This window comes from Chiloscyllium punctatum, chromosome 10 (genome assembly GCF_047496795.1).
Source record: "Chiloscyllium punctatum isolate Juve2018m chromosome 10, sChiPun1.3, whole genome shotgun sequence".
In the NCBI taxonomy this organism is placed as follows: domain Eukaryota; kingdom Metazoa; phylum Chordata; class Chondrichthyes; order Orectolobiformes; family Hemiscylliidae; genus Chiloscyllium; species Chiloscyllium punctatum.
In genome coordinates this window covers 55,320,127-55,339,273 of record NC_092748.1, presented here as the reverse complement: position 1 = coordinate 55,339,273, position 19,147 = coordinate 55,320,127, and the positions used below count along the sequence as shown (strand labels likewise).

The 19,147-nt window shown below is 37.9% G+C and overlaps 1 protein-coding gene across 5 annotated transcripts in view; it reads right to left on the bottom strand.

The window, feature by feature from the left end:
- The window catches only part of chn1 (chimerin 1), a 236,366-nt gene that overhangs the window by 75,932 nt on the left and 141,287 nt on the right, over positions 1-19,147 (bottom strand). For all 5 annotated transcript variants that reach the window (XM_072579176.1, XM_072579175.1, XM_072579178.1 and 2 more), the window contains one exon: positions 586-663. In XM_072579176.1, coding sequence (XP_072435277.1) covers positions 586-663 — 78 coding nt within the window. The remainder of the gene's footprint in view (positions 1-585; positions 664-19,147) is intronic.

Below are 19,147 nucleotides of genomic sequence, written 5' to 3'. Positions count from 1 at the left end.
AGATGCTAGTATCAGTCGAGACAACCCAAACTCTGGGACTCAAGACAGGTTATGAATATCAAAAAGATTCATATTTGTTTAGGTGAGAAAAATGTAGCTGTGATTTTAAGTGAGGATCAAATGCTACATAAAATTAATTTTATACAGCTAATGCATTCTTTCAAAGAACTGACAAAATGCAGGTTTTACTATCACTAAAACTAGGTTATTCTTTATATCTGAAAGGGGAAAAGCTCTTTATGTTTTTGATTGTTAATTTCATGAATAATTTAACCATTGAAGGAAATCTTTGTTTGAAGTTTAAAACATATATGGACTAATTATTTTTTAATAATAATGCAAATTTAGCTACATGATAATATAAGCAAGTTTGAGTGAAACAGTTTTGTTAATAATTATTTGGTTATACACTGGGAAAAAAATCCAACTCAAATTCATGATAACAATTGGAATTTAAGCTCATAATAATAACTCTACTATACAATGGCTATTATTTATAAAATATATGTGAACTGATAGCTAAAATATATGTTTGAAAATCTATACATCTGTTCATTGCTGAGTATAACAAATTCAATTCCTTACCTTAAAATTATGTACTTTTTCATATTTTGGAATCCTTTCATTTTCCTTCAGAGTGGCTCTTCGAACAAGTGAAGTCAACTGTGAATAAGCAAACAGTTTTAGTGGTTGCCACAGGGGGGATGTAGCTGCTTTCTGGGGTGCCATTCTCATTCCTAGAGCTGCTACCAAAACATCTTGCTGATGGTTCTCTTCCTTAGACCCACGAATTAGGAATTTGTAAGGTTTTCGACCTGACCAACACTCCCTAGAAGGCATTTGCTTGGCAATTTTTATACCAAACTGAAATAATAACTAATTAAAATAACAAATTAACTACAACAGATCAATGAAGAGACCTAGACTATATTCTACTTAAATGGAACACATATGTCATGTAATTTTCTAAAGGTAACTTAAAGTAGTCAAACTTTCATTATTTATATCTATGACAGATCTCTACATACACTTCCTTCTAAAATACAAGGCAAATTGAAAAATAAGCTCGCATGTGATTTGAAGTATATTCCTTTTAACCGATAAAATATCCAAGTCAGTCCATCCACTTAGCAACTCATTTCCAAATGGGACTTAAAAGCAGAGTGGGTCAAGCTTTAGCACCCATTTTCCCTGCATTTTTCAGATGATCTCCTGAATTAGAGATGCTCCAAGTCGTGTCTTCAACCAGTTTGCGGATACTAAGCTCCTGACAACCTTATTCTTGTGGGGTGGGGGAGGGGTGGGGGCTGGGTTTTGGCAGGCACAGTGGATTAGTCAGGTCACATTAAGAACTCAGCCAGCCAATAGTAAATCCCTGGCACTGATCCATTGTTCCTGAGGACTGTGTGCTTTCATCACGTTAGATTAAAATAACAACCATCAGTAGGAATAATGAGTAATAAATGAGTCATGCATCATTAAAATACAATACACGTTAACTATATTTTAAATGAATCTCTAACAAATTTTGGATACCTTTTCCTATATTCAGTATTGAAAATATTTTATAACATTATTTATTGAAATGTTGAACACCTTTTCAGTTACACAGACAATTATATCAGGTTGCTATCCTAAATTTTTGCTTCCTGTGAACAGAAACAAAACAGAACCATGATTTAGTCTATATTTTCATATTCATGAATATATTCAAATTAGAAATGTATTACACATTTCAAACTGGAATATACTCAGGGGGCTTTTCTCCAGAAACAGGATTAGTTATTAGAGAAATGACTCATTTTAATAACCAAATCAAATAAGATTAAGATATTCCATTTATCTGAATCTTTAGAAAGCTGTTGGTTTGTCAGAGTCTTCATTTATCATAAACTTACATTTTTTGGTTATATATATTTTTGTTGAGACAATAATTAGAACACTTGTGGGTATGGTAAATCAATAGCATTAATTACATTAAAATATAAATTACTTGAAATATAGAATAAATGCTGACTTGAAAGGCTTCTTTGATGTTTTGACAGTTTGCATTGATATTTGCTTTCAACGTATAAATAATTCTAGTTGCTTGTGGAAAGAAAAGGCTTTTCACATCCTGAAGGCTACTGCCAGGAACAATGCTATGACCAAAAACAAGCATGCAGAGATCTGGGCAGATGTTCCATGTAGGCACTGTCACCAAGCACAAATTGTGCTGGCACCTCATCATCATGTGTGAGGCATACAGTCAACACATTTCTAGTAAGGTGCATTGTCAGTGTAGGACTACAACAGTGTGGGATTGCAGTGGAGTGAGACAAAGGGCAAATGAGTTACTGACCACTATTGATAATTTGATTCAAAGTGGAAATTCAGTGCAAAGGGAACAGAGATGCTTTAACCAGGGTATACTGAAGTAAACCCTCTAGTGTAAGAGTTAAGTGGGAAAGGATAAAAGGGATGGACCAGGGACAAAGTGATGCTACAAACCATTGTGTGGCATGATAGCAAGAAAAACTGATTGGTGAGTAAGACTGGTAAATGTTTAGATTTCCACTGTTTTTCTTCTTTAGATTATTAAATTGATACTGGAGATTTTATTTCTTGTTACTTTATAAAAACCATATATCAGTACAATGAAGTTTAAAGAGCTGGGAATCTTGAACAAATAATTTTGTAAATTAAATCCATGATAGTGATGGCAGGATGTGTGATATATTGCTACTGAAATATGTGAAAGCTGTTGGACACTAATGTGATCCAAAGCAAGCACATCTGTAGTAAATGTTTGCAGCTTGAGGAACTTCACATCTGAGTTGAGGAGCTAACTTCTGAGGTGCAGACATTGTGCCAAATCAAGGAAGGAGAATGTAACCTTGACTTTGCTCCTGAGGGCCTTGAGATTAGGTAACTGAAATTGGTCTGTGGTCAGGGACAAGAGGGTGTGACTGCAAGTGAGGGAAGTTTGAGGGCCCAAAGGTTGCATTTGAGGAGTCTCTGCCTGTGCAGCGATCTAACGTCAAAGATTTTAGTGAACTCTGTGGGTGAGAGTGCAGACTGCAGTGAGGATGAGCAAAGTGACGGTGGGACCTTGGTACATTCAAGTGAGGGAAGGAAATAGGAATGTACTTGTAGTGGAGGAGAGTATAATAAGGGGGATAGATACTGTTCTTTGCAGCAATGAGCAGGATTCCTGAAGTCTGTATTATATGCCTGTAACTAGGGTTAAGGACATCTGAGTAATAGTTATTCAATTTATCTCCTCTCCTCTTTTTCCCCTTGACTTCATACTTCTGAAAAACTATTAGTGTCTTCTACCACAAAGACTAATGCAAAGTTTTAATCAATTCCTTTTCTATTCCCTGGTTCTTCATTTTATCTTCCTAGCTTCATTCTCCAAGGCACCTATAATCATTTTGGCTTCTTTCTTTTTATGTATTTTTATACATTGTCCACTGTCTTAATTTTCCATGCAACTTTACACAAAGCTTATTTTCTTCCTTTATTTTATTTCTTGGTCATCTTTCATTGGTTTTAAAACTTTCCCAATCCTTTAGTTTACCATTAATCATTGTTATACTGTATGTTTTTTCTTTCAACTTGGTACTGACCTTAATTTATCTGGTTACCCATAGTTACCTCATATCCCTGGAAATCTTCTTTCTCACTGGGATACATCTTTGCTGTGAGCCATGAACTATTTTCTTAAATGTCTGCCATCGTTCCTCATTAGTCTTTGCTACCAATCTCTAATTCACTCCAGCTAGCTCTGCCCTCATTCCTTTGTAATTACCCTTATTTTTTGGGACAACTGTTTCTGACCCAAGATTTTCCCTCTTAAACTAAATGCTAAATTCTACCATGTTATGGTCTCAGATTCCTAGGGATCTTTTATTCTGACATAATTTATTAAGCCTCCCACATTTCCCATCATACATCAAAATTGGCATGATACCTGGTTGGATCCATTATTCGAAGAAACTGTCCTGAATAATATCTATGAATTCTTTCATCATAACCACTAATCTGACTTTCATAATCTACAAGAAAGCTAAAGTCATGCATGATTAATGTATTATGTTTTATGTTTTATTTTATATGCCCTCTTTACCTTGTGATTTACTCCCTGTGTTAATGTTTAGCTACTGTTACATGCCTGTAGACTACTGATTACTACTATTATCATTGTCAACAATAGTGTTTTCATATCCCGGTGCACAGTGGCTCAGTGGTTAGCACTGCTGCCTCACATCACCAGGGTCCCAGGTTCAATTCCAGCCTTGGGTGACTGTGTGGAGTTTGCACATTCTCCCTGTTTCTGCGTGGGTTTCCTCCCACAGTCCAGAGATGTGCAGGTCTTGCTATGGTACTTACTGCATTCTGTATGAACAAAGCTACTCCATCACCCTTTCCTTCCTGCTTGTCATTTTAAAAAATCACATACCCCTGAATATTTAGTTTCCAACTCTGATTTCCTTATAGCCATGTCACCCTAATGGCTATAAGGCCACTTTCATTAAGCTCTATTTGTGCCATTTATTCATTTATCTTGTTCTAAATTTTACATGCATTCAAGTAAAGATCCGTTAATTTTGCCTTCTTTACCATGTTTCCCTGTTAGCTCCTTTAATTTACTATTATTCTATATTTGTACACTCTGCCCCATCCTGTCTCTCCCTATTTTCTCTCTTCCAAAACCTGTGTCCTCGTAATTAGCTTAAAACTGACTTTCCAGACCTAGCTACTGCCCTAGCCTGATTCAAGTGAAGGCCAGTTTGCCTGGGGGTCAGGTAGTAATCCACATGTTGAGGCGAAAGTGAGGACTACAGATGCTGGAGATCACAGTCAAGATTAGAATGATGCTGGAAAAGCACAGCAGGTCAGGCAGCATCCGAGAAGCAGGAAAATCAATGTTTTAGGCAAAAGCCCTTTATCAAATCAGTAATCCACATGTTATTCCCTTGGGAGCCCTACTTTTTAATTTAGATATTGTCTGATCAACCTGCTCAAACATATTATTGTACATCTCTGGAGCAGGTGGGACTTGAACTTGGGCTCAGAGATAGGGAGACTATCATTGCACCACAAGAGCTTTCTAATCAACTCTTAATTTTTCAATTATTGTCATCAGGCCTTCTTTCAATGTTGTTGCTACTAATGTGGATGCTGACAACTGAATCTATGCCCTCCTACAAAGTGCTAGGCCCAAGGAGATGTCCTTAACTCTGGCACTGGACAGCAACACAGCGTTTGGTATTTCTGCTCACAGCTGCCCCAGTACTCTTCTTACTTGAACAGTTTCCTTTACCATAATGCAGTGAACTGTTGCTCATACTTTCTGCACACGCTACTCTTGCTTGCACAGCTTGCAAAACCTTGCAATTATTGGACAACTATAGGAACAGAGACTTCTCAAATGCATCCCCTGGATTCCAATACCCTGCCTCATCTACTGTTACTCTCCTGTCCCTGACTGCTTTCTGGAGCATAGTGTCAATGTAAGTTTCCCCTTCCCTGATGTGACACACTGTCAGCAACCTGGACTCCAGCTTCTCAACTTGAATCTTCAGTGAAGTTCCTTGAGCTGCAAACACTTACTCTGTTTGCTCTGGATCATCTTGATGTCCAGCAGCTTCCAAGTTTTACAGCAGCCACACAACACCTATCCTGACATCACTGTTGTATTGATTTAACTTATACACTAATTACACTAGTGCTCATTATGTTTTACTGTAACAATTTGTTCTTCAAAACTCACTAGCATTAATCTTATACTTAACCAGATTCTTTTTAAGGAGAGAAGAGAAACACTGGAGACCGGAAGAGCTTATATTTCTAGCGTTTAAAGAAAAAGAAAGACCATAAGATGTAGGACAGACGTAGTCCATTCAGTCATTCAATAGATGATGTCTGATCTGATAATCCTCAATTCCTTACCATTCACAATATTTCTAAGTTTTGTGTCATTCAACAAATTCTGAAATTGTACTCTATACACTCCCAAGTCTAAGCCGTTAATATGTATCAAGAAAATCAGAGGTCCAAACACCAATCTCAAAGGATTCTCACTGTAAATGATCCTCTAGTGTAAAATAAATTACTCAACAGTGCTCCCTGTTTGCTTTCATTCATCTAGTTTTGCATTACAAATCTGTAAAGTAGCATAAAGTAAGGAGGATAATCTTGAGAACAAAATAATCACAAAAAACATTGTCAAAAAAAAGGAAGCTATGATAAACCTGTATAAAATATGCTTTCTGCCCTACTTCAGTACTGTATACAAATTTTGTACACTTTAGGAAGAATGTGAAGACATTAAAGAGAGTGCAGAAAATACTCATATGGTCCCAGAGATGAGGACCTCAGTGGATATATTGGACAAGCTGGGATTGTTCTCCTTTGAAAAGGTTGAGAGAAGAACTAATAGAGATGCTCAAAATTATGAAGGGTCTGGACAGTATGAATAAGGAGAAATTGTTCCCACAAGTAGGAGGATTGAGAACTGCAGAACATTGTTTTAAGGCGATTGGCAAAAGAAACAATGGCAACATGAGGGAAAATATTAACACCCCATGATTACATGAAAACATGGAAAACAAGAGAAGGAATATACTATTCTTTCAGCCTGCTTCGCCATTCAATACGATCATGGCCAATCATCCAACTCGGTACCCTATTCCTACATACTCCACCTCTCTTTGATACCTTAAGCCCCCAAGATCTGTATCTAACTCCTTCTTGAAAGCATTCAATGTATTGGATTCAACAGCTTCTTGTTGCAGTGAATTCCACAAGCTCATTACTTTCTTGATGAACAAATTTATCCTCATCTCGGTCCTAAATAGCCTATCTGATAAACTTAGACTGTGACCCGTGGTCATCGGAAACATCCTTAGTGAGGTGTTTGAGTGATTTGCCTTTGAATAAGTTCCCCATTCCATTTCAAACGAGTTCTTCCCAGTTTCTGCTGGACTATGGGAAATAAAGGTACTTCTTTTTATTTTGGGTAGATTTTCTTAACCATAAACTTTATCAGGATAATTGCTAATATATTGTTTGGCTGCCATCTTGTAAACTATCTAAAGACATTAAGCTCAATTTTAAGTCCAGGCAAGTGTTTTGGTGGGTTGATAAGTAGTAGTGTGAATTAGAAACTCAGATTAATAATAAAATGGTTTTGAAAAACACATATCCAAATGTATGATGACATTTTATGTCAGTCACAAATTACTTCAACTGTTAGAACAAGTTGAATTTCAACAACCTGCTCAGTGATGCCCAGTTTGCGGCGACCACCATCTGACTCCCAAAAGCCTGTCCACCATCTACAAGGCACAAGACAGGAGTGCAATGGGATACTCCCCATTTGCTTGGATTAGTGCAGCCCCAACAATATTTAAGAAGCTTGACACTAACCAGCCCGCTTGATTTGCACTGCATCCACAAGCATCCACTCCCTCATTTAGTGACTCTTAGTAGCAGCAGGGTGTACCATCTACAAGTTGCAATGCAGAAATTCACCAAAGATCCTCAGACAGCGCCTTCCAAACTCACGACTACTTGCATCGAGAAGGACAAGGGCAGCAGATATATGGGAACACCACCACCTTCAAGTGCCCTTCCAAGTCAGTTACCATCCTGACTTGGAAATATATCACCGTTCCTTCACTGTCACTGGGCCAAAATCCTGTAATTCCCTTCCTAATGCATCGTGGGTCAACACACAGCAGATGGACTGCAGCGGTTCAAAAAGGCAGTTTGCTACCACCATCTCAAGGACAACTTGGGACAGGCAATAAATGCTGGCCAGCCAACAACACCCACATCCCACAAAATGAATAAGAAAAAAACTCATTCAACTTGAAAGAGATAATGGCAGATTTCATAAATTTCTGGCCTTATAATAAATAAACAGAAGTTGTGACTTTTAAACTTAAGTAGTTCCAGTTCACAAATCACAACTTCACCTTTATACTACAATTATTTGTTTTAAAATTAATTGTTTCTTTTGAATAATTAGTTGCAAACAACAAATTTAGGAAAGCAAATGTAGAGGGATTGAGGTAGATGGCAAAACTTGTCTGACAAATGGGAGGTGCTGTTTAATTGGAATAATGAAGTGATATGATTTGGGAAGGGAAATAAATAATGGACATTTTGAGAATAAATTCATGTAAGAAGCATGTTAAAAAAAATCACCAGAAATTTAAGAATAGGTCACTTTAATCATTGGGACAGTGAATCCAAGTCAGGATCAAAGATGAATATCCAGGGAAATCAAACATAGTCGAAGAAATTGATAATGAATATACAGAAAGCACCAATTGCTTAGTGAAATACACATATGGTTCTAGACACTGTACTGCAATAGAAACAGCCATTATTTGCTTATTTTACTGTAATACTTTTATCCTATGCTCATGATGAGCAGATATTGTTTTCTATGAATAGAAACCTATTTTTGCAGTTGATGTATGGGTTATTACACCCAAGTTCAGCAATTTAAAAAAAGAAGTATGTGCTCTTCAAGGGCACCAGAGATAGGGAACGGAGTTTCAGGCACACAGTATCAATAGAACTAAGATTATAATTGTCACCATTAATAAGCATTTTTGCTGAAAAACAGCAAGCAGCATTTCAGAGGCATACAACGGACACTGAAGAAGTATTAGGAGGGGGTTACCAAATGTTTGATCCAGTAAGTGTTTTTCAAGAAGGAATCTAAAAGAGTAAAGGAAGCTGGAGAGACTTAAGATACAGGGAAATAATTTAAGAATGGGAAGCTTTGAAGGAGATTGGAAAAACTGAGTTCAATGTTGCCATTACAGACCTGCAAAGAGATATGCTTAAATTTTAATTAAAACTTCAAAATAATCATAGAACTGCTCTCACTCAAGTAGAATTAAACAAAGCCTGAACTTAATGAGGATTAAAAGAAAAGGAAAATTAGGAATATTCATTAATTAAAATGGGTATCAAGCTTTCATAGCTGATTATCAACATTTTCTTAACAAAGTACATAAAGTGAATCAACAGTACTTTAATTGCCAAGAATGACCCGCACCTTTTCAAACAAAAAAGAATTAAGTCATGTAAAAAAACTTAAAATTAAAAACAATCCTGAATTTAAACAGGTTTAGTAAGTGCTTCAAAGAGTCACTGGACTGCAATGTTAATTTTGTTTCTTTTCCATAGATACTGCAAGATCTGCTGTGTTTCTCCCACACTTCCTGCTTTTAATTTAGACCTCCATCATCCGCTGTATTTTACATTTATTTGAGGTGAATTCTGTTGGTAAAAAGGACAATAGTTGTTTGGCTGGTTTAAATTTTCTTTACAGAATTGAAGGTTAAAAATTACGAAAACATGAAAAAAAATGGAAATCAGGAACTAGAACCTCAACAGAGCACTTCATAATTCATTTCAAAAGTGAAAATCCTGATGACAATTTTGTGCCTGACTTTAAGGAAATAAAAAGCAAATTAATTCAGAGCATAATAAGCAATTTGACAGGTGTTTTCTTCTTAGATTTCAGTTCAAAGGTCCAGAAATTGGTTTGTCAGCAATGAGCAATGTTGGGCAGCATCTTATAGTTTTGGCCCAGTGTAAAGTGCATCATCACAAGGTCCAGTGAGACTTCTTACCATATCATTCCAAATGTGCCTTATTAACTAGCCAGCCCCTGTGATATTCCTCACATCTAATTCAATCCCTATCTTACCACACTGTCATTCCCAAAACAACCCATCACTCATCAGATATCTGTAAAAACAGCAGCATGCTTGGTGTCTGCACAACATTTGAATGGCCAATGTGCACCTGGACAAGCACTGGCAATTTGAAGCTACTCTTATGGTCAAAGATGGAGTCACAAAATGTTGGAGGACGGGTAGATGGTACCGTGATTCTCTGACAGGGTCTTGAGGTCCTGGTCAAAGGGGTGGTGCAAAAGAGAAGAATGGCTTTCTGAAGGATCGGTAGAAGAGGCTGTGCTGCCTCTGGCATAATAGTCTGAGATCTCCATCCAGGCCAGTGCAGAGGAATGGCTAGCAGTGTCATAAGGTGGTCAATGACATTCTACTCTCCACAAGAGTAAGTGCTATTCTTCACTCTGCTACCTCAGACTCATTCTATCTCTACTACTACTCCACCAATGCTTCATCTCAACCACCCTCATTATTGCCTGCAACATCTTCTTTCACTTGCTTTTCCCACATGCCTCCCAAACTATCACACCACTAACTCTGCATGGCTTCTATCCTGTATCCATACTCACTTGGAACCTTTCCACCATCTACACCTTCCCTTTCAATACAGGAGAAGGCAGTCTGCAATTGGGCAGAAGTGAATCTGTTGTGTGGTGAGGTGCCTGACATTTGACTCCTCAGCCCCTTTAAGGCGGATGAAGGAGAATACTGGATTCTTATGTGAGGATGCTGAGACTTCCATGTCCACAAACTAAGTAATTCTCTTCATTCCATTATAATTCTCACATTAACTGCACAGCCAGTCTCAGCAGCATCACATGACCTTTTGATAACCTCGATGGACAAGTTGGAGTCTATAGAGAGCCAGGTCCAGCATTCTCAGGGTCTGTAGGTAAGGGGCACACATAATTTTAGCCACTGGTCCTCAGGACAGAAGGTAATGACAACAAAAAGCACGCCACCTGCCACTTCCTCACAAGCAGACAGAGCAGTGCCAGGAGGAACCCATTCAGAGGAGGAACTACACACATGTCCCTCAGAAGTCACCTCTCATGGCGCTTCAGAGGTTGAGATATCTCGACATCAAGATAGCCTCAACACACCTCGTCTGATTCTGTCACAAATCTCATCATAGCCCACATCACTCAGAACCATATAATATTCCACCCACTGTTTGTGACAATGTTAACCAGACCAAGAAAAATTCAAAAGCTTTGGACACATTACAAATGCTAATCCAGAATCAGATAGTGAACAATTTAATACAGAATTTAAAAAGCAACATGAACAGTGAAAAACAAGGTACAATCTTCTAACCAAGAGCATAGGGAAGCTATAAGCATTATATAACATTCAAAAAGGAGGTCTTTTTGGATATTGAGTGATGGTTAACTCTGCTTTTTCTCCATAGGTGCTGCTAGACCTGCTCAGTTTTTCCAGAGATTTATTTTTATGTTAGAAAAAGAATGTAACCTGTGCTGAGTATAATAATCTATTGTTAAAACATTTACATTGTTGAAATCTTTGCATTTTCATTGTGTTTTGGAAAAAATGTATTACAAGGTTTTTTTTCATTTTTATTGGGAGATGACATGGCTGCTGAACGTTATAAGACAGTTACGTTTTGAAATGTATTTTTACCTTAAGGTACAAACAGGAAATTCCAGTTAAACACTTTGGCATGGAGCTATGCTTATGTGATCTAGTTGCCAATGGCAGAGAAAGTCAATTGGAAATACAATGAAATGTGATGATCTTTGATCCAGAACCATTAACAAAGAAAATCAGTAATTCCTTTAAAACATTTTGAAAATCCATAATATTAAAAAAAGCTATGTTTGAAAATTGACTTATAAAAACTTATATCACTTGTAAAGAGAGCACTTATAAATTTTAGATAATAAGAAATACTTGTCCAAGTGACTTGGTGACCCGTGATGTTGAGGCAGTACTAACTGAAAGGAAGCTAAAATAGAGGTGTGTGGCTAACAGAAACAAGCCAAAATAGAAGAAAATAGAACGAGAAGGCCATCAGCTAGTAAGCTGGTTTCCTGAGCAGTCATTGTAAGTACTGTTAGGACTTCAGCTGGTATTTATTTGACATCCGAACGGTTAGAAATTGGCATCCCATTAAAATTTAACTTTGTGTCATTATATCTCAGGTAATGGATGCAATAGAGTTACTTCTTAAATATAAATAATTTATAATGAACAAGGACAAGAGAAAAGTAATAATAAAGACCACCGAGGCCATTATGTTTCACAAACTAAATTCAAAGAATTATTTGGTACTAAATGTGGCCGATTATCAATGCACATATATTTTCGGAAAATTTAAGTTTTGGTCCTGAAAATAGAATAAGGTAGACATGGCGACAATAGTTATTCCAGTATCAGAGGCAGGTGTCCATGTCCTTTAGTTAGAAGGATGCAAGTGAATTTTTTATTTTATTTAGTCACAGGATGACGGCATTGTTGGCCGGGCCACATTTATTGCCCATCCCTAATTGCCCAGAGAGCGGTTAAGAGTCAATCACGTTGCTTTGGGCTTGTAGTTACATGTAGGCCAGGTCAGGTAAGGAAGGCACTTTCTTTCTCTCAAGGACAACAGTGAACCAGATGTGTTTTTCCAACAGTTGACAATAGATTCGTGGTCATCATGAGACTTTCAATTCTATGTTTTTAAAATGAATTCAACTTCCATCTCTGCTGTCGTGGAGTCTCAAACCGGGTGCTCAGACCATCACCTGGGTCTCTGGATTAACAGTCCAGCAATACCAGTAAGCCATTATCTCCCCTAATGGTTGACACAGAGTAAACTACCAGCTCTTAGAAACAGGGTGTATCAACAACTGCTCAGAGCCAAATGGCAGACATCATTAGGTTGTAATTCTCATCATGCAGCAGTCTTCTTCAAATGAAAGATGGACAAAAATAAATTGAAGGAAAGTTGCCTAATACTTCTACTAGGGAGCAAGATGCTGCATCACAACTTCAATGAGATTGGCACACACTGTGCTGGCTGTCTGTACATCTTTTAGTTATCAGTGAATCCATCACTAATTGTCATGGGTCTTTTTTTGTCTGTTGAATAATATGTCATATCTAAAGTGCTGCTAATTAGCAAACTTATCAGACAATTTGAAAATTATTTATACATGGTCAACTGCATATATACATTTATTGTTGTCCTGAATGCTCAAAATTCAGTTTTTGTCAGGAATAGGATACCACAGCGGTTGAGGTTAAATTGGGTTAAATTTGAGAACAGACAATTTCTTACTGCAGTTAAACTCACACATGAAACCAGAAGCACTGGGATATACTTGGGCATGGTTAATAGAGAGAGTGACTGCAAAAGTTGGGGCAGCTGGAGCAAAAGATATACTGAGTGACAGAGGAATATGATGGAGATCATGAGTCTTTGATAGAGTCTCAAAGGCATTTCAGGAAGGTCATCTTAAATTAAAAGCAGTCCAGAATAATCTGGCCTATGGTGCCCAAGAGTGTGCTTTGCAACTGAAAAAATACAGAGTCGGGCGAGCAATTTAAAAAGTTACAAAGAGAAAGTGATAGCTTAAACATTCAAGTACAACTGAGGATAGAAGCATGGAATGAGGCATTTATGTAAAGCAGATAGAGCAAATACTGGAACAACACGCTTCAGATGCAAGCAGTGAATGCCATATTGAGGAAAGCACTGGAAAACACAAGGGGTCCTCAAAGAATTAAGTTAACAACAAAATGTTTCTTCCTCTGAAGGGGACTGGTTGTTGCACAAGCAGAGACAGAGAACTCCAGACTCAAACTGGCCAACAACGAACAGTGATATCTGCAATCGCTCCTAATAAGAGAAGTAATTTTGATATATGCTGGGACAGTAAATGTGAATGCCTTTGCTTCATGTCTTTGTGCTTTAGTTGGAGGCAAGCACACTCTGCCTTTCTAGTTTGGCAAAGCAAAGCCAGTGTATGCCGTCACATGAGCCATGACAAAAAACTGAGGTAATGGGGAGTGATTAATGTAGTGTTCATCATTGCACACACAACCTTTTAGCCAGCTGAGGTTAAGACTTCTGAGGAAAGAACTAGGGTTTACAATAGTTATGAACTCCAACATCCTCCCCATGATGCTAAAATGAGAAATGTTTAAGATCTTACAACCAGAACTAGAGAATGATGATTTTAAACAGATCATCTAAGGATGCTCCATAGACTTAAAACAATGCTGAACTGGCATACAAATGACCAAGGCTTGCCAAAGAACAAGAGAATGGCATAATTAAGTTACTGAGGGAAGATGATATTGATTTACCAGGTGTTAGTTAACATTAAACAGTCCTCCACTAAAAGCCTCTACATATTTGCAGAGAAACTTCATGGCTTGGACTAGAAGACCCTGTTAGAAGGAGAGCACCCAAATGAGGATGAATACTATGACTCTCCAGGTTTTAAGGGCCTCTTTCTGCAAGAGCCATAATCCAGAACACACTGGACATTTTTAACAGCTATACAGTGGCAATAAATGCTGGCCACAGCAACACCCACATCCCATGATCAATATATTAAACAATTAGCTTTAAGTGTAATTTCGTTAAAAATATTATTACTATTGCAGTTAAATAATTTCAATTAGTCTGTGGGGAAGATTAATTTAAAACAGGTTTAAATTGATTTAAAAGAAATCACTGCTATACATTAACACTGAAAGAGTTGACAGGTATTCCATTGTCAGAATAAAAGATAGCTTTCTCCTGCTAGAAAGAAACTTGCATTTTATAGAACACTTCAGTCATTGATCAACAACAGTGGCTACAAAACTGAAGTTGGGTATATACTTAAAAGACTCACTATTCATTTAGTATGAACAATCTTCTATCACTGTCATGTACTGATTCATACACATATAGTTGTCACATCAAATGTTAACAAGATGTAAATTGCATATAAATGCATAATGCAAACACAAGGGGTTTTAAGACAGCACCTATAATTAAGCTCTTACCAAACTATAGCTTTGCCTCAAGCATTAATTTTTATTGACAGTAGTTTATTAGAATTATCAACCTGGTGCAGCTACCAAACAGGACTGCTTGCATGCCAGCAACATAAACAGTAAGTGATAGACAGAGCGAATCCATCCCACAATCAATATACCAGATCTAAGCTCTGCAGTCTGGCAACATCCAGTTGTACATTGTGTTTGGCACTTCAGCAATTCACTGGAGGATGTGGTTCCACAAGTATTCTCATCCTCAATGATGGAAGAATCCAACACATATGTGCATAAGATAAGGCTGAAGCACTTGCAGCAATCTTCACCCAGAAATGCCAAGTGGATGATCCAACTCGGCCTCCTCCAGCTGTCCCCAGCATTACAGCTACCAGTCCTTAACTAATTTGATTCACTCTACGTGGTATCTGGAGACATTGATAATGCAAAAGCTATGGGTCCTGACAATATTCCGGAACAGTACTAAGACTTGTGCTCCCAGACAGAAGCTCTTCCAATACAGCTACAAACACTGACATCTACCCGAAAAAGTGAAAAATTTCCCAGATATAACCTGTAAACAAAAAGCAGGACAAATCCAACCCAGTTAACTACTGCCACATCAATCTCCTCTCGATTATCAGTAAAATGATGGAAGGTGTCGTCAACAGTGCTATTAAGCAGCTCAGTGACACTAAGCTTGGGTTCCGCCAAGGCCAATCAGCTCCTGATCTAATTACAGCCTTGGTTCAAACATGGACAAAAGAGCTGAATTCCAGAGGTGAGGTGAGAGTGACAGCCCATGATGTCAAAGCTACATTTGACCAAGTATGGCATCAAGGAGCTCTAGTAAAACTGGAATCAATAGGAATCAGGGAGAAAACTATCCACTGGTTAGAATCTTACCTGGTGTATAGAAAAGTGATTGTTCTTGTTGAGGTCAGTTATCTCAGCTCCAAGAAATCTTTGCATGGAGTTCCTCAGGGTAGTGTCCTGGGCCTAACAATCTTCAGACGCTTCATCATTGACCTGCCCTCCATTTTAAGGTCAGAAGTGGGGATGTTTCGATGATGATTGCACAATGATCAGCACATTTGTGACTCCTCAAATACTGAAGCAGTCCGCGTTCAAATGCGACAAGATCTGCATAATAGTCAGGTTTGAACTGACAGGTCATAAATAACATTTGCACCACACATATGCCAGCCAATCACTACCTCCAATAAAGAGACAATGTAATTACTGTTCCATGGCAATCAATGGTGTTACCATCACTGAATCTCCCACTATCAACATCCTTGCAGTTAGAATTGACTGGAAACTCAACTGGACTCACCAAATAAGCACAGCAGCTACAACAGCAGGTCGGAACTAGGAATACTGCAGAGAGTAACTCACCTTCTGACTCCCCAAAACCTGTCCACAAGGCACAAGTCGGGAGTGTGATGAAATACACCCCAATTGTTTGGATTAGTGCAGCTCCAACAGCACTCAAGTTTAACAACATTGAGCATAAAGCACCTCCCTTGATTGACACCACATCCACAACCATCCACACTCTCCACCACCAATGCTCAGTAGCAGCAATATGTACTATTTACAAGATGCTCTGTAGAAATTCACCAAAGATCCTTAGACAGCATCTTCCAAACCCACGACCACTTCTATCTTAAAGGACAAGGGCGGTAGATGCCTGGGAACACCATCACCTGCAAGTTCCTCTCCAAGCCACTCATCATTCTGACTTAGAAATATACTGTCGTTCCTTCATTGTCAAAACTTTGCTGGATCAAAATCCTGGAATTCCCTTGCTAGGAGCATTGTGGGTCAACCTACAGCATGTAGACTGCAGTGGTTCAAGAAGGCAGCTCACTACCACCTTCTCAAGGGCAATTAAGGACAGGCAATAAATTAATGAAGGGAAGAAGACAATTCTTGTAATAAAGATTAATATTCCACGATTTTGACAATGAAAGAATGGCAATCTTCTAAATCAGGATAGTGAGTGGCTTGCAGGTGGTGGTGTTCCCAGGCTTTGTGACTCATGCACCAGAACACCTAAATTATTCTGTACTTTAGAATTCCAAATTTGTTTTCTGTTTAAGTAATATTCTGCTTATTTGTTCTTCCTACCAAAGTGAACAACTTCACATTTTCCCATATTGTACTCCATCTGCTGGATTTTCGCCAACTTACTACATATATCTGTATCCCACTACAGCCATATTATTGCTTCATCACCACATATATTCTTATTTATCTTGGTCTCAACTGCATGTTTAGCGATCAAGCCTTCACTCCTCTCATCTAAGTCATGGATGTAAATTATAGAAAGTCAAGGTCCCAATGCAGAGCCCTGCAGGACTCCACCCACATATCCTGCCAATCAGAAAAAGGCCCGTTAATGCATATTCTGTTTTCTGCTGACCAGTCAATCTTCTTTCCATGCTAATATGTTACCTTATACCATGAACTTTTATTTTCTGAATAAGCTTTAATGTAGCACCTTATCAAATGCCTTCTGGAAAGTCATGTGCAATGTGTCAACAGGCATCCTCCTCAGAAAACAGGGTATTTTATTCCTTCGAAGAACTTCAATAATAAACTAGTTAAACTTGATTTCCTTTTGACAAAATCATGCTGCTTCTTGCCAATTATTTTGAATTTTTCTAAGTGCACGGCAATAATGTATTCAATGAGCAAATCTAACACTTTGCCCGTGACAGAAATCAATTTAATTGGCCTATAGTTTCCTATTTTCTACTTCCTTCCTTTCTTGAATAGAGGACTTATAATTGGGACTTCCAGTCTGATTTAACCTTTCCTGAGTCAAGGGAATTTTGGAAAGTTATCACCAAATTATCTGTTAGTTCATTAGCGACCTCTTTTAAGACGTCAGGTTGAAATCCATTTGCATCTAGAAAATTGTCAGCCCGCAGCTCATTCAGAATGAAGTGATATTAAGTTTTTTTTTCAGTTCCACCTTCTGATTTATAACGACCACATTTTAAAAAAATATCCTCTACAGTGAAGACAGAAGCAAAATATATGTTCATTGATAATTGGTCACTAGTCCACAGACCAATCAGCTACTTATTGCTTGCCAAAACTCCATTTGTATAGAAACCCCAGCTCAAACCCACTGCTTGAAAACAGTTGTTTAAACAGTACTTACAATGAGTATCACATAACTTCCTTTTAAAATGTACAGCAATCCTTCAGAAATTCTTAGCTTTTAAGCCAATTCTTTTCTAATTTCAGTCCAATCAAAAAATAAAAAGATAGGGTATTTACAGGTTAATCATAAATCAAAAATCACCTCAAGCCCAATTTATGGATGCTATCACATGACCAAAACTAAAGCGGGGTTTGACACTTTATTACTCTACAAAGGAATTTAGCAATTCAGTCTAAGATTAGTATCATAGAAGGATCATACCCAGCCAGGAGAAAAGAACCTTACATCCAAAAGGTAAGCAACTCAGGAAACAAAAGGGAGCTAATTTGTTTTACTTTTAAGATTATATTTCTTTTCTACAGGAACTTGGCCACAATTTTGTATAAGAAAAGGTCTAGAACTCCCAACCTCAATTTGTCTTCAAGAAACTAAGACAGGAAATCCTTCATGCTTTCAATGCTTTTCAACCTCCATCTTAAATGATTAGCTCAAATAAATGACTTGCCTTTTGTTACTCTGTTTCTAGTAATCTAAATGCATGTCACTGCTCATAGTTTCTTGCATTTACGCATTAAGGGAGAGGGTGGTCGGTTGTGTACCTTTAGACTGTTATGACGATAAATATTTACTATTTCTTTTGGTTTAAACTTGTAAAAAAGCTAGTTATTGTGTGCACTTACAACAGAAAGGGTTCAGACACTGCTCAAAAAATATCTTTATGCAATCAGCTGAGAAGTGCAAATTATGAATATTATCCCATCACCTCTTTGTTCATAACAGAGCTCTGAATTTTCCCTGTTTTTTGACGAAGTTTTCTTTCACTGAGATTCATGGGAGGCAGACTAACATGGCCCAAGTCACTTTCACTCATGCAATCTTCCGCTCTTCAGTTCATTAATTATGCAACAGGCCTATATGACTCATGAAATCAAGCAGCAGGAATAGTGACAGTATTTGCTCCTGCCAGGATTTTGTGATAGTCATATGACTAATGCCATACTTAAATACCGGTTACATTATACCTCAGATACTGCAAGATACCCTTCAAACAGTGGTCCTGCACCACTGGAGCCCTGCAAGTGGTTTAGAAAGGGATGCTGGTATCTTGTTTTACTGATAGGAACACTGAGATGCTGGTGAATGGAGTTGGGGGAAAGGGGGAAAAGAGAATTGAATGAAGGGCAGCGCTTTTTCATCCAGACTGTCATATTACCAGACACAGTTAGCCTCGACAGAGATAGTGACTTGGGTCAGTGCTGTGTCCAAGGTC